Source organism: Panthera onca, chromosome A2 (genome assembly GCF_046562875.1).
Source record: "Panthera onca isolate mPanOnc1 chromosome A2, mPanOnc1 haplotype 2, whole genome shotgun sequence".
Taxonomy (NCBI): Eukaryota; Metazoa; Chordata; class Mammalia; order Carnivora; family Felidae; genus Panthera; species Panthera onca.
The window spans coordinates 11,059,569-11,075,788 of NC_138340.1; the positions used below are offsets into that span (position 1 = coordinate 11,059,569).

The 16,220-nt window shown below is 42.8% G+C and overlaps 1 protein-coding gene across 1 annotated transcript; it reads right to left on the reverse strand.

The window, feature by feature from the left end:
• Positions 1 to 9,617: 9,617 nt before the first annotated feature.
• LOC132679749 (olfactory receptor-like protein OLF4) lies at positions 9,618 to 10,613 on the reverse strand. Its single transcript, XM_060633579.3, has one exon. It carries the CDS (start codon positions 10,611 to 10,613, stop codon positions 9,618 to 9,620), a length of 996 nt encoding a protein of 331 aa, XP_060489562.3.
• Positions 10,614 to 16,220: the final 5,607 nt, after the last annotated feature.

The window sequence follows — 16,220 nt, forward strand, 5'->3', positions numbered from 1 at the left end:
AACACTCTGATTAGCAAGGAGGTGGTCCTGTGTTAGAGATAAGTGTAGGTAACTTTAAGTCTTCTGCACTGAATATTGTCATTGCATGATGTGATTTTGAAGGAATACAGTATTTGCTCATTCATTAAGCTGCATAAATTCTGTGTTTATTGCTTTTGTAAGTGATCAAAATAATATACTTAGAGAAAAATACTTTGTAGTGGGCAGAATACAACACTCCAAATATGCCCACCTCCAAATCCCCAGTACCTTTAAAATATTTTTTATAGCAAAGAAGGATTTAGGTGGCAAATTGAACAGGACTGCTAGTCATCTGCCATTGAGATAAAAATATTAGTTGTGATTATCCACGTGAGCCTAAGGTAATCCTGACGGTCCCCCAATTGTTAAGGAAGGAGACAAAAGAGTTGGTGTCAGAAAGACTTTGAAAATGCTACCCTGCTGGCCCTGAAGGTGGAGGAAGAGGTGGCCAGCCACAGAGACTGCAATAGATTCTCCCCTGAGCCTCCAGAAGGAACTGAACCCTGCAGACTTCTTGCTATTAGCCCTGAGACTCCTTCCAAGCCTCTGACTCCAGAAGTGTAAGAGCCTGTATGTGTTTGTTTCAAGCAGCTGGTGTGGGGATATTTTACAGCAGCAATAGGAATCTCATATGAACATAGTAAAATTATTTGAGACAACCAACTTTAAGCCTCTCAATTCACTCATTAGCTTCCCTTGGTCAAGGGCAATTTACAGTTTAACAACCCACAATACGAGGTAAGCAATGAACCATGGGAATCTACCCCCAAAACCAAGAGCACACTTTACACACTGTATAAGAGCCAATTTGACAATAAATTATATTTTAAAAACCCCACAATATGTAGAAAAAAAATTAAAACAATTTGGAGATATTCTGCCCAGCAGGTGGTAGAGTGAATTCCTATGGGCATAAATGTGAGTGTGGTCTGACTATAATGTCTTTGAGGCAACAAGATAGGAAAGGAACTCATGATCAAAATTAGGGTCACTGACATCTTTTTTATCCATTCATCAGTCAATGGACATTTGGGTTCCTTCCATAGTTTGGCTATTGTTGATAGTGCTGCTATAAACATTGGGGTTCAGGTGCCCTTTAACGGATAAAGAATATGTGATATATCCCTACAATGGAATATTAGTCAGCCATCAAAAAGAATGAGATCTTTTTGCAACAATGTGGATGGAACTCGATGGTATTATATTCAGTGAAATAAGTCAGTCAGAGAAAGACAAATGTCATGGTTTTGCTCATATGTGGAATTTAAGAAACAAAACAGGTGAACACAGGGGAATGGAAGGAAAAATAAAATAAAAACAGAGAAAGGCAAACCTTAAGAGACTCTTAAATAAAGAGAACAAATTCAGGAATGCTGGAGAGGAGGTGTGTGGGGGGGGGGATGGGCTAAATGGGTGAAGGGCATTAAGGAGGGCACTTGGGAAGAACACTGGGTGTCAAAGTAAGCGATGAATCACTGGGCCTATGCCTAAAACCCATAGTAAACTGTATGTGAACTAACTTTAATTTAAATACATAAATTTAAAAACAAAAATTAAGTTCACCCATTGTAATTTAAAGTTTTGTGTCTTTATCTCTGCTTCTTTTTATTTTAGGCTGATTCAACCATTCGTTCTTTTCAGTACTATCCTCTCCAACTTTCTCTCAAGTCTTTCAACATAAAGATGAAATCATAAATCATCTGTGTGTGTACACATTATAAGAAAGAAAAATGTGTGCAAACACACACACACACACACACACACACACACACACACATAAGACACAACCACTACACTTGAATGGTTTCCTTGGAGTAAAAAATGTATATCCATGCATTTCATTCTTTCCTTACATTTCACTGGAAGTTATGTTGAGCATCCACTCTGCCTTCAGAAATAAGGAAAGAGAGGCTTAGGGAGTTTATAATCTTAAGAATTACCTACCAAAGCAGTTAAAGCTTAAATTATACACAAATGGAAACTTGCACTATGTGCTATGAATTTTCGTGTAGCTCGTTTAATTCATCCAACTGTACCCTTTAAATATGTGGTGTGTTGTGTGTAATTATACTCTGGTGATTTAATTAAATGGGCACATATCTATGGTACAGGCTGAGGGTTGGATAGAGAGCACAGATAGATGACTCTCCTTACAGGTTTGGGAGAGAGCCCTTCCACCAGGGAAAGAAAACCAATGTTACATACGGGTGTAGGAACACTGGGATTCAATGCAAAGAATTCACATGATAATTCATTTTATTTAGCAATAGAAGAATACCCTGCACATAGAAATGTAGTAATAAGACCATAAATTGGCTGAGGCAGTAGAGCACTACAACCACACACAGCATCAGGGATGAGCCCTAGAAACACAACAGAGAGATTCGTACCAGACCACAGATGCATGAGGAGCCCAGCAGAGATTAGAAATGCTTCCCAGAGCTCCTGGGTGGCTCAGTCCCTTAAACGTCTGACTTCGGCTCAGGTCATCATCTCACGGCTTGAGGGTTCAAGCCCTGCATCAGGCTCTGTGCTGACAGCTCAGAGCCTGGAGCCTGCTTCAGATTCTGTGTCTCTGCCCCTCCCCCACTTGCGCTCTGTCTCTCTGTCTCAAAAAAATAAATAAATGTTAAAAAGACAAAGAAAGAAGTGTTTCCCGATATGATGCCATTTGATGCTAAAGCTATCATCGATGAGGAGAACAAAAGCAAGAGAAATGTAGCTAAACATCAGTGTCCTTACAACTTGCAGCCCACTGACAAGTCCCTGAGTCACCTCCAGGAACTCGAGGCTGCGTTAATGTTGATGTTTTACTAGACGAGAAAAGCAACCTTATCTTGACAAGAGCCAAACCTCCATGGCCCTGTAAACCTCACTTTCAGCATAAAGGAATTCCTTAGAAACGTGCTATCTCTACTCCCCTCCTCCATAAACTTAAAAGTATATGATCAGTCATTCTTTACAATCCCAGTGTAGCTCTTTCTGCCCATGGGTCCTATCTCCAAGCTCTAATAAACGCACCTTTTTGCATCATAAAAAGTCTCAAGAATTCTTTCTTCATCATTGTGCTCGGCATCCCCACATCATTATGATATCCTGTTTGATAAGAACAGCCTGTTTGTTATACAGCAACACCTGGCTGACACAATCACCCCAGCAAACAGACTTGAGGTGATCAGACATGTGCTGCTTTTTATTTGTGGCATATGGTCCAACAATTGAGGAGAGTGGTTGTCATCCTTCTGTGGTTCAAGTCTATTTCTCGTGACTTGATGAACAAGTGACTATATGTAGGCTCCCCTCAAGGTAACGGGGAGAGTTTGTAGGACATGCACGTTTGTGCAGAAGACCTGGGGACCCTGAACCACATGCCAGCAGGACATACAGCTCTCGTGTGAAGCATCCTCTGGTCATGCAGGTGGGAGAGATTTCAGAGCAAGACAGAGGTATGAAATGGATGGGGCTGATACTGTTCCTTTGCCAACCCTTAGCATTTGTGACAAAAATTAAGAAAAGCGAGTTATTTTATGTATAATACCAGGAAGTGTCATATTAGCAGGTAGCACTGGAAGTTCTCAAGTAGAAACAGGAAGAAAATTCCATGATAAAGCATAGAGGACACTGAGCAAAACCTTCACCTCAAAAACTAAGTCCCTTCAGCTGTGGACACAAATGTTCTATGCTTCAATAAATAGATGCACAGGATCAACTGTTGAAAGAAAGAAAGAAAGAAAGAAAGAAAGAAAGAAAGAAAGAAGGAAAGAAGGAAAGAAATAAAGAAAGATATTTGTGTAGTAACAGATAGTGTTTTGAAATTTTGCCTCCTCATATTTATGGTCGTCCTGACACTAAGAATATATCCGGTTGATCAACTTATTTAAGTTTGTCTTTCCATATAGACTCCACTGGGAGATATATTATGCTGAACAAGTTTTGTCTTGGGCTATGGTAGGCTTCCTGGACACCGCGCTGAATAACAGAGAAAAAACAGGAGACCGATTAGGAAATACAGTAGCATGTTTTTTAGAGTAAGTGCCTGACATTAAGCTCTTGATTATAATGTAAATGCCTGAAATTAAGCTTTGGATTTCTGGGACATCCATTTGAAAACAACCATGTTGAACAAACATACTGTCAGGTGTATGACACAATTACCAAATTAGCACTCAGACCGCCCCAGCCAGGAAGTTCCTGTTGACAAAGCCCTGGGTAACTAATGTAACTGCCCTTGAGTGACCTTGCTTTTCCCCTTCAGCTGCTGAAATCTGCTCCTATAAAACTGTCCAATAAGGTGTGAACCCGCAACCCCCTAGCCACTCTGGCCCTGGTCCTCAATAAAGCCAGATCCCTCAGCGGTGCTCCCAGTGTCTGTCAATCTCTGTCTCCCTTTCTCAGACCTCTCCAAATGGCCTTTGGTCATCCCATGTGCCCTCCGGGATCTGTGAGTAAGAGGCATTGCTTTTTTAGAGTTCTCTGATGGTGGTGCCGAGGTGTGTCTTCTGATGACAATAAGAACCCGAGGGCCAGTGAGTCACAGCATAAGCTCTGGGAATGTCCACAAGCACATGGGCACGGGTGAGTGCCGGGGCTTTCCTAGCCAGAGCATTGTGGTGTCAATAGCCAGAGGCTTAAAGGGAACACTGTTAGAGTCCACATCATCAGTAGGAATGCTTAGGTTGTGATGTAAAAAGATTGACAGACACAAGGTGAAAACTTTGGTTTGTATGTTCATCTACAATAAAATTATGGAGAGGGCTTGTAAGGGTTAAATTGTAAACCACAGGGCCCCATGAAGTGGAAACTTTACTGCGGGCTCCCCCAGCGCGGTGTCTGTCAAATGCTCGGATTACCCAATATCAAGCATTGCTACTCGACCAGTACGTTTTTGTGCCCCCACAACCTTAAACCCAGCCACTTTGCTGCCCGAAGGACAGAATCCCCCTCTGTACTCTTGCCCACAAACGTTGGCAGCGATCTCGTCCCTCCGCTCTGATCTTACGGACGTTCCCTTACAGGACCCTGATATCAGCATGTTTTCAGACAGCAGTAGTTTTGTATTTCGAGGGCAAAGGCGAGCCGGCGCTGCGGTGACGACAGACTGTGAAATTTTATGGCAACAGACCCTTCCCCCCCAGCCCAATGCACAGAGCTCATCGCACTAACAAAAGCCCTAAAACTCGGAAGAAACAAATCAGTTAACATTCATACGGACAGCTGCTGTGCTTTTGCAACCGCGCATGTACACGGATCCCTTTATCAAGAGCGCGGTCTCCTCACAGCAGAAGGCAAGGCTATCAAAAATAAAGCTGAAATTTTAGATCTTCTAGCAGCCATCTGGGAACCTGCACGGCTGGCAATCATTCACTGCCCAGGACATCAAAAAGGCAACTCCCTACAGGCAGTCGGAAACTGCCGAGCTCATGCAGCAGCCCGAGAAGCTGCCCCAACTAAAAGTGAAAATGCCTTGGAGCTACCGATCTTGACCGAGCCCTTGCTTCCACCAGACCCAATTACACTCCTAAAGATTTGGAGTGGATTTCCAGAGAAGGGGGGAAGTAAGATGCCGGGACAAAAGTGGTTTCAGGATCCTGAAGGTAAGATCCTCTTACCTGCGGCACTCGGGCGGCCCATGGTGGGTCAGCTCCACCAAGGGACTCATCTGGGAAAAACGAGGATGGCGGAATTAGTGCGGAGAAAGTTCAGGGCGCAAGGGCTGGGAAAAGAGATCGAAGAGGTGGTTGAAAGATGTGTAAGCTGCGCCCAAGTAAATCAGGGTGCAAATAGGAAGGTTTCAGAAGCTAAAAGAGATAGAGGAATTGAGCCAGGCCGCTTTTGGGAAGTAGATTTTACTGAGATTAAACCAGGGAAATATGGATATAAATACTTGCTTGTTTTTGTAGACACCTTCTCCGGGTGGGTCGAGGCGTTCCCCACTAAATCAGAAACGGCTCAGGCGACAGTTAAGAAATTATTAAATGAAATAATTCTTAGATTCGGGCTGCCTCTGAGCACAGGATCAGACAATGGCCCGGCCTTCACGGCGCAGGTGTCCCAGGGTCTAGCCCAGGCATCGGGAATAGATTGGAAATTACATTGTACATATAGACCCCTGGGCTCAGGTCAAGTAGAAAGGATGACTCGGACCCTAAAAGAGACCTTAACCAAATTGTCCCTTGAGACAGGCGAAAATTGGGTTGATGTCCTGCCTTTTGCCCTTTTGCGAGCGTGTTGTACTCCATTTGTCAAGGGATTTTCCCCTTATGAAATTTTATTCGGCAGACCTCCACCTATCCTGCCGAGGCTAGGAGACAACGTAATGGAACAGTTGGAACGGGACCATTTGCTGGCTTCGCTCATGGCCCTGCAACATGTACAAAAGGAAATAACCAGGGCCTTGAGAGAAGCCTTCGCTCATCCTCCTGTTCTTCCCTACCCCTTTCAACCAGGAGACTTAGTCTGGGTCAAAAGGCATGAGCCTAAAACCCTGGAGCCGCGCTGGAAAGGACCACACACCATGATTCGGACTACACCCACGGCCGTGAAGATAGACGGTGTCCGAACCTGGATTCATCACTCTCAGGTCAAGAAAAATTGCGTGAAGGCGGGAACAACCCAGACTGATACAGAACCAGATAACAAACAGCAAAGGAAGGTTCAAAGGCACCCAGAGGATCCTTTAAAGCTAAGACTGATGCGGGCATAATAATAATTTTCTGGGTTTGTATGGTGTTAAGTGTGGGGGACTGTATGGAATTGCATCCCCTATCTTTTTGGCCATACCAATGGGAACTCAGGGACACTGTCACGGGGAAGGTGATAGCATCTAATACCTCTTCCACTGTGCCTTGTTTTTTTTTTGTTTGATTTATGCGACTTGGTGGGGGACTCATGGGGAACTTTAGTTACTAATTATAAACAGCCAACGGGCTTTGCTCCTCCGGTCCCCGAAAGCCCCTATATGGTTGCCTATGGATATGGACACAGGGATCAAGAACAAAAATTGGCTAACATACCAGGGTTATACAGTTGGCATGCAAATAGAAAGGTGGAATGTGAAGGAAAAGGCCAATACCATTGTGCAAAATGGGGTTGTGAAACGCTGGCCCCCTGGCTGGCAGGACAGGGCCATGATCCCTTAATCACCCTCCTTAGAACTCCAGATCCCAAATGTAAGACTCAAGGAAAATGTAACCCAACAAAAATATGTTTAAAAAAGGTTTCTAGTCCCAGTACCTTTTCCTCTTCCTGGGACACTGGACACACTTGGGGTCTCAGGATGTATGCTCCAGGAGTTGACAAGGGCATTTCCTTTACTATACAAAGGGTTAAAAGAAAAACTCCACCCAATCCGGTAGGGCCAAACAAGGATATGATTTTACACCCCCCACTCTTTCCGACTGTCCCTTCCCAACCTACCCTGCAATCGGGTGTCCCCACAAAGTCGGAATTACCAACTACAGGTCATATCCAGAACCTGCTCACCCCTGAGACACATTGGCTAGATGGAGTAGATTCTACGTATGCTTGGCTAAATTCATCTCACGCCGAGACTGTACAAGATTGTTGGCTGTGTTTAAACCCTAAACCCCCATATTACGCGAGAGTGGCTACAAACGCTAGCATTGGACAAGACACAGAAAAGCAGGTCGTGAAATTGCTAAATCCAAGCACGACATTGTGCCCTTGGGGTTCACGACCAATTTTAACCCTAGGAGACCTCCAAGGGCAGGGTTGGTGTATAGCGTCCCAAGAATATAATTGGCAGAGCTCGCCTTACAAAAACTCTTGTGCAGAAGTGTCTATTCCAACTAGTTCAGATACTGCTAGCGCCCAAAATATAGCATACCGAGCCCTTCCTGGAGCCTGGTTTGCTTGCTCATCAGGAATTACCCCCTGCATTGCAGCTGCATACCTCGGGGTCGGCACCCAAGAGATTTGTATCTTAGTTCATATTCTCCCACAAATATACCTATATAGCTGAGAAGCAGGGAAAGAGCACTTATGTCTATTCGAAGGACGTTCCAGGGTAAAAAGGGCAGCACCAGTCCTCATTTCACTCCTAGTGGGACTGGGAATTGTGGGATCCACAGCTATTGGAACTGCTGGACTCATTGTGGGGGACCGAAATTACAAAACTGTAAGCAAGCAAGTGGACCGAGACCTAGGCTGCTTGGAAACTTCAATTTCTCGGCTGGAACACCAAGTAGACTCTTCAGCCAAAGTCGTATTACAAAACAGAAGAGGACTTGATTTACTCTTCATGAAGGAAGGGGGCCGAGGTTGTATTACAAAACAGAAGAGGACTTGATTTACTCTTCATGAAGGAAGGGGGCCTCTGCGTGGTCCTCGGAGAAACGTGCTGTGTTTATGCGAACAATTCCAGAGTAATCCGAGACACTCTCAGTTTGGTCAGGGATAATCTTAGGACCAGGGAACGTGCCAGGGAGGCCAGCAATAATTGGTATCAGACTTTACTCTCTTGGTCCCCCTGGCTCACATCACTGCTCACCGCCACAGCTGGGCCACTGCTATTGTTACTTCTCGGGTTAACTATTGCCCCGTGCATTATCAATTGGTTAGTACACTATGTCAAGAGGCGAGTTAGTGAAATAAAAATTATGATGATTAGGTCCAATTATGTCCCCTTAGTTCCTAATGATGAATCAAGGGATGGATTCATTGACAAGAAAAGGGGGAAATGTAAGGGTTAAATTGTAGTGTAGGGCTAACGCTTAGCTTGAAAAATAACAGCTCTGTTCTGACACTGAAGGTCAAAAGATAACACCTTGCTTTTACTCTTGTAAATTAGGCTTTACCAAGGAAGGAAACAAAAGTTCAAAGAAAAGAGCATCAAAGGCAAGGTCAAGGAGATCCACTGGTTGCAACTTCGAGGCAGAAAGTCTAAAATAAACACCTCATTAGGCAACTGTTTCTAACTCATCTGGCAACTGTTTCTAACTCATCTGGCAACTGTTTCTCTGTTCTGTTCCCAGGTAATGATAAAACGATGTGATCGGCTTTAAAAACTCTGTACCCAGGCTGTTCGAGGTCGCACTCTTATCAAGAGTGTTGGTCCGGATCGGTCGGCCTTGCCTCTCATTGTAATAAACTTTGTTGTGACTGTCACTGGTGCCCGTAGCATTCTGTTTCAGGAGTCATGTGGATACAACAGGCTTAGGGGCCAAGTGTAGCTTTTTTCCATATGAAGACTATAACTCATGATTATGTTCTTGGAAAATCTAGGGGAGATTTACTTCTCGTGGGATAAGCCATTTGAAAAAAATTTTATTTTAAGATATCCAACTTGTCCCATTAGATGCAGAAATTTCCAGGCATTTGTGTTCTAAGGCTGTGGAAAACACTGGGGATGTATGAAAATGGACAAAGGGGAAACTGTATGTCAGACAGAGAAGAAGCTTGATAAAGTGAGTTCCTTAAATGTATAGAGAAGTTGAAAGCAAACAAGTGGAAATTCTAGGAGAAAAACAGAAGGAGCAGATTCTCCTGCCAAAGTCTATTCAAGGAAGAGCAGTTCTTGGTTCTGAGGCTCTGCCCTGCAATCATGCACACATCTCCAACCCCAAGACAGTTGGCCATTACATCACTTGAACCCCAACAATTCTTCTCAGAGCACTCTTTATGTCTTTGTTCCTCAGGCTGTAGATGAAGGGGTTCAGCATGGGTGTGACCACCGTGTACATCACCGAGGCTGTGGCACTTGAGTGGGAGCTCTGGGTAGCAGCAGAGCTGAGGTACACGCCGAGCATCGTACAGTAAAATAAACACACGACCGACAGGTGAGACGCACAGGTGGAAAACGTTTTATACTTGCCCTTAGCTGATGCAATCCCACGTATAGAGGAAACTATCTTGGAATAAGAGTAAAGGATCCCAGCAAAAGGACCACCACCCAGCAGGACAGCTGCAAGATACATCACCACGTTATTAAGAAAGGTGTCAGAACAGGCAAGCTGGAGCATCTCATTGAGTTCACAAAAAAAGTGGGGGATATGCAAGTGTGTACAGAAGGATAGCCGCAACATCATTAAACTTTGTAACAGGGAATTCAGGACGCACATGATCCAGGACACCAGAACCAGCAGCCCACAGAGCCGGGGGTTCATGATGACCATGTAGTGCAGGGGGTGACAGATGGCCACAAACCTGTCATAGGCCATCACACTCAGGAGGAAGACGTCCAGTACAGCAAAGAGAATGAGAAAATAAATCTGTGTGATGCAGTCCTCATAAGTTATGACTTTGCTCTGAGTCTGGATGTTCACCAGCATCTTCGGAATCGTGGTGGAGGTGAAGCAAATATCTACGAAGGACAGGTTGGCGAGGAAGAAGTACATGGGTGTGTGGAGGTTGGGGTCTGTGCTGATGGCCAAAATTATGAGCAGGTTTCCAAACACAGTGATCAGGTACATGGAGAGGAAAAGCCCAAATATGAGGGGCTGCAGTTCTGGTCTCTCTGAAAATCCCAGGAGAAGAAATTCTGAAATTCGTGTTTTGTTGCTCAGTTCCATGTGGTGGAGGTGGCTTCTTGGAAAGAAGGAAATAATGTGAGTACATTTCACACAAACTTTCATTACTCACAGAATTGAAATAGTACTTTTATAGTTTGGAGTGCAGAAATTCATTTTAATATGCTGTATGTGGATATGGTCCCCTTCAGGAATGCACTCGGACATATCTGATATGTTCTGTGTGGGTTTTTTTTCAATCAGCTTCTTTCCTAAGGAATCATATTTTACAGTTTTACTAAGAAGTTCTTCAAGAATTTCAGGAATATACACTGAGTGCTGACCATGTGTCAGGCACTATCTAAGGAATGAGCATAACGTGTTAAAGAAAAAAAGTCCTACAATGATAGAGAAAAAATATAAGCATATAAGAGAATTGTATAACTTTTTAGATGGTGAGGGGTGCATATGTGCATAGCACATGAAGAAAAGAAAAACAGGCATAAAGCAGAGCAAATAGGGCATTCTATTTTTGTGGGTATTTGGGCATATTCTGCAACAAGGTGATATTGGAACACAGACCTTGATAGGAAAGAGAGGTAGATGTGGGATTATGGGGGAAATGCGTGCCCAGCAGACAGAATGCAGGTCGGTGCAGAGGCCCTGAGGAAGGTACTTGTTTCAAATGTTCAAGTCAAAAAGCAAAGCCAGCGCTGCAAGGGGAATGAGCCTGGGGGATACTGAGGACAGATGTTGTCACACATGTGATGACGGAAGTAGTCTCTCTGCTACAACTGTGACCTCAGGGCACAGGGCCGTTCTTGTCCACACTACCTCTCCCTCTGTATTCATCGTGCTGCAAAGACATCCCATGAACTGACACAGATCTCCATCTTGGTGCCTGCTCTTGACTGAGTTCTGGCCCCTGTATTGTGTCACCTTGAGATTAGGAGTCCTGGCCCCTGTTGTGAGGACTGCTCACCCTCTACAAGTCACACAAACACACAGGACACCGTGGTCTTCTGGGTTGTGTAATCCCCGTCTTTACTGCCCATGCCATCCAGGTTATGCTGGGAATGGATACAACCCAAATAGACCAGATCAGCGAAATTTCCCCTGAAAAATGTAGAAATGGCTCCTGGAAATGTTAATTCCTAAGCCTCCCATGAACAAATGAAGTTGAAGCTCCATGTTGGGATGGCCATCTCCTGTTGTGTATTTCACAAACTTAAATATATACATATGCTATGCCTGGGATGCAGCAAAGGCCATCATAAGAGGAAAATATATAGCAATCCAGGCCTTCCTAAAGAAGGAAGAAAGATCTCAGATACACAACCTAACCTTATGCTTTAAGGAGCTGGAAAAAGAACAGCAAATAAAACCCAAAACCAGTAGAAGACAGGAAATAATAAAGATTAGAGCAGAAATTAATGCTATCGAAACAAAAAAAAAAAAAAACACAGTAGAACAGATCAATGAAACCAGAAGCTGGTTCTGTGAAATAATTAACAAAACTGATAAACCTCTAGCCAGTTTGATCAAGAAGAAAAAGGAAAGGACCCAAATAAATAAAATCAAGAATGAAAGAGGAAACATCACAACCAACACAACAGAAATAAAAAAAATAATAAGAGAATATTATGAGCAATTATATGCCAATAAAACAGGTAATGTGGAATAAATGGACAAATTCCTAGAAACATATACACTACCAAAACTGAAACAGGAAGAAATAGAAAATTTGAACAGACCCCATAACCAGTAAGGAAATCGAATTAGTAATAAAAAATCTGCCAAAAAACAAGAGTCCAGGGCCAGATGGCTTGCCAGGCAAATTCTACCAAATATTTAAGGAAGAGTTAACACCTATTCTCTTGAAACTGTCCCAAAAAAAAAAAAAAAAAATAGAAATGGAAGGAAAACTTCCAAACTCTTTCTATGAAGCCAACATTACCTTGATTCCAAAACCAGACAGAGACCCCACTGAAAAGGAGAACTAGAGACCAATTTCCCTGATGAACATGGATGCAAAAATCCTCAACAAGATATTAGCCAACTGGATCCAACAATACATTAAAAAAATTATTCACCATGACCAAGCGGGATTTATACCTGGGTTGCAGGGCTGGTTCAATATCTACAAAACAATTAACGTGATTCATCACATCAATAAAAGAAAGGACAAGAACCATATGATTCTCTCAATAGATGCAGAGAAAGCATTTGACAAAATACAGCATCCTTTCTTGATAAAAACCCTCAAGAAAGTAGGGATAGAAGGATGACACCTCAAGATCATAAAAGCCATATATGAACCACCCAACACTAATATCATCCTCAATGGGGAAAAACTGAGAGCTTTCCCCCTAAGGTCAGGAACAAGACAGGGATGTCCACTCTCGCCACTGTTATTCAACTTAGTATCGGAAGTCTTAGCCTCTGCGATCAGACAACACAAAGAAATAAAAGGCATCCAAATCGGCCAGGAGGAGATCAAACTTTCACTCTTCGCAGATGACGTGATACTCTATATGGAAAACCCGAAAGATTCCACCAAAACTGCTAGAACTGATTCATGAATTTGGCAAAGCTGCAGGATATAAAATCAATGCACAGAAATCGATTGCATTCCTATACACCAACAATGAAGCGACAGAAAGAGAAATCAAGGAATTGATCCCATTTACAGTTGCACAAAAAACCATAAACTACCTAGGAATAAATCTAACCAAAGAGGTGAAAAATCTATACACTGAAAACTATAGAAAGCTTATGAAAGAAATGGAAGAAGACACAAAAAAATGGAAAAAGATTCCATGCTCCTGGATAGGAAGAACAAATATTGTTAAAATATCAATACTACCCAAAGCAATCTACATATTCAATGCAATCACTATCAATGTAACACCACATTCTTCACAGAGCTAGAACAAATAATCCTGAAATTTATATGGAACCAGAAAAGACCCTGAATTACCAAGGCTATCTTGAAAAAGAAAACCAAAGCAGGAGGCATCACAATCCCAGACTTCAAGCTATACTACAAAGCTGTAATCATCAAGACAGTATGGTACTGGCACAAGAACAGACACTCAGGTCAATGGAACAGAATAGAGAACCCAGAAATGGACCCACAAACCTATGGGCAACTAATCTTTGACAAAGCAGGAAAGAATATCCAACGGAATAAAGACAGTGTCTTAAGCAAGTGGTGCTGGGAAAACTGGACAGCAACTTGCAGAAGAATGAACCTGGACCACTTTCTTACACCAGACACAAAAATAAACTTAACATGGATGAAAGACCTAAATAGAAGACAGGAAGCCATCAAAATCCTCGAGGAGAAAGCAGGAAAAACCTCTTTGATCTTGGCCACAGCAACTTCTTACTGAACACAACTCTGGAGGCAAGGGAAACAAAAGCAAAAATGAACTGGGACCTACCTCATGAAAACAAAAAGCTTCTGCACAGCGAAGGAAACGATCAGCAAAACTAAAAGGCAACCGACAGAATGGGAGAAGATATTTGCAAATGACATATCAGAGAAAGGGTTAGTATCCAAATTCTATAACTTATCAAACTCAACACCCAAGAAACAAATAATCAGTGAAGAAATGGGCAAAAGACACGAATAGACACTTCTCCAAGGAAGACATCCAGATGGCCAACCGACACATGAAAAAAATGCTCAACATCACTCATCATCAGGGAAATACAAATCAAAGCCACAATGAGATACCACCTTACACCTGTCAGAATGGCTAACATTAACAACTCAGGCAACAACAGATGTTGGCGAGGATGCAGAGAGAGAGGATCTCTTTTGCTTTGTTGGTGGCAACGCAAGCTGGTGCAGCCACTCTGGAAAACAGTATGGAGGTTACTCAAAAAACTAAAATTAGAACTACCCTATGACCGAGCAATTGCACTACTAGGCATTTATCTACTAGGGATACAGGTGTGCTGTTTGGAAGGGACACATGCACCCCCATGTTTATAGCAGCACTATCCACAATAGCCAAAGTATGGAAAGAGCCCAAATGGCCATCGATGGATGAATGGATAAAGAAGATGTGGTATGTAGATATACAATGGAGTATTACTCGGCAATCAAAAAGAATGAAATCTTGCCATTTGCAACTATGTGGATGGAACTGGAGGGTATTATGCTAAATGAAATTAGTCAGTCAAAGACAAAAATCATATGACTTCACTCATATGAGGACTTTAAGAGACAAAACAGATGAATATAGGGAATAGAAACAAAAATAATATAAAAACAGGGAGGGGGCAAAACAGAAGGGACTCATAAATATGGAGAACGAACTGAGGGTTATTGCAGGGGTTGTGGGAGGGGGGATGGGCTAAATGGGTAAGGGGCACTAAGGAATCTACTCTTGAAATCATTGTTGCACTATATGCTAACTAATTTGGATGTAAATTTAAAAAAAATAAAAAATTAAATTGAAGAAAACTTAAAAAAATAAACTAGATTGAAGACAAATGTATATATATATACATATTAAACATATGTATTAAACATATTAAACAAATGTATGTATGTATATATACACATATATATATACACATATATGCATACATACATTTGTTTAATAAGTGGAAAGACATAGGGATGGTGAGTGAAATGGATGAGGCAGAGTGTGGAGAATAAGCTTAGGAATTCCCTGAGCTTGCACCGATGAGTTACCAAGGCATAAAGAAAGAGAAAGCCACTGGATGAAGGCATCCAACATTAGGTAAACAGGGCAAAGGTCCCCAGTATAGGACAAAAGTATAGGAATAGGAAAACTCAGCATGGAAGCATCCAAAATGAGGTAAAAAGATTAGATATTCAGGGCTGTAATGCCCCCCCCATTTAGTACAATAGCAGAAAGCTGCTTTCCCAGGAAGGAAGGACCCAAATAGGTCAACAGGTAAGCAGGGCTATGGACCTCAGCAAGGGGAAGTTGCCCCAAGGGAAGCTAATTAGCAAAAGAAAGGTGTCTTATTGACCCCAAGGTAGCTCGCTCTGTCTTGTGCCCAAGGCAAGTTTAGGTAAACAGAGGTGGTGCCTCGTGTCTGCTGTAAACAACCACTTGCCCAGTGCCAGGATATCTTCAAAGCCCCCTTTCCCTCACACACCTGAGTTAATGTTCATGGTTTATTGTCTCTTTGTGCACATCCGTCATGCTTGTAAACCTTCTGATCCTAATAAAAATGAAGCAAGGACCTTTACTCGGGGCTCTTGTCTCCTCCCAGACATTAGCCTCTCTTGCATTTTAACCCTGCATCCACTCTCTTGCTGGACAAGAGAGAACTCCAGACCCAGAGTCTCTGACAGATGGTGACCCCGACATGATCAGAGTCAAGAGGACTATAGGCTGATGTGGGCAGAACCCGGGGTGGCCAGGAGGCGGTGCAACTCAAGGACTGCAGGACCCGCGGAACGACTAAAGAGCTCCAAGAAAAATGCACGGGGTTACAGTCTCTTCCTGACAAGGTAAGAGATAAAGCGAAACTATATTACGATTTGCTGCTGCGGAACTTTTGAGAGATTTATTATAGGAAACTCCCTCTCCCCAAAACAGGAACAATACATTCGTATTTTATAATCATTGGGAAAGGTGGCCGACACTATCCTCAATCAGAAAGCACTCCTTAAATAACGAATGATTACCCAGCAACACTGCCCTTGGTTCCCAAAACAAGGTACTTGTTAAGTCCCAAGGA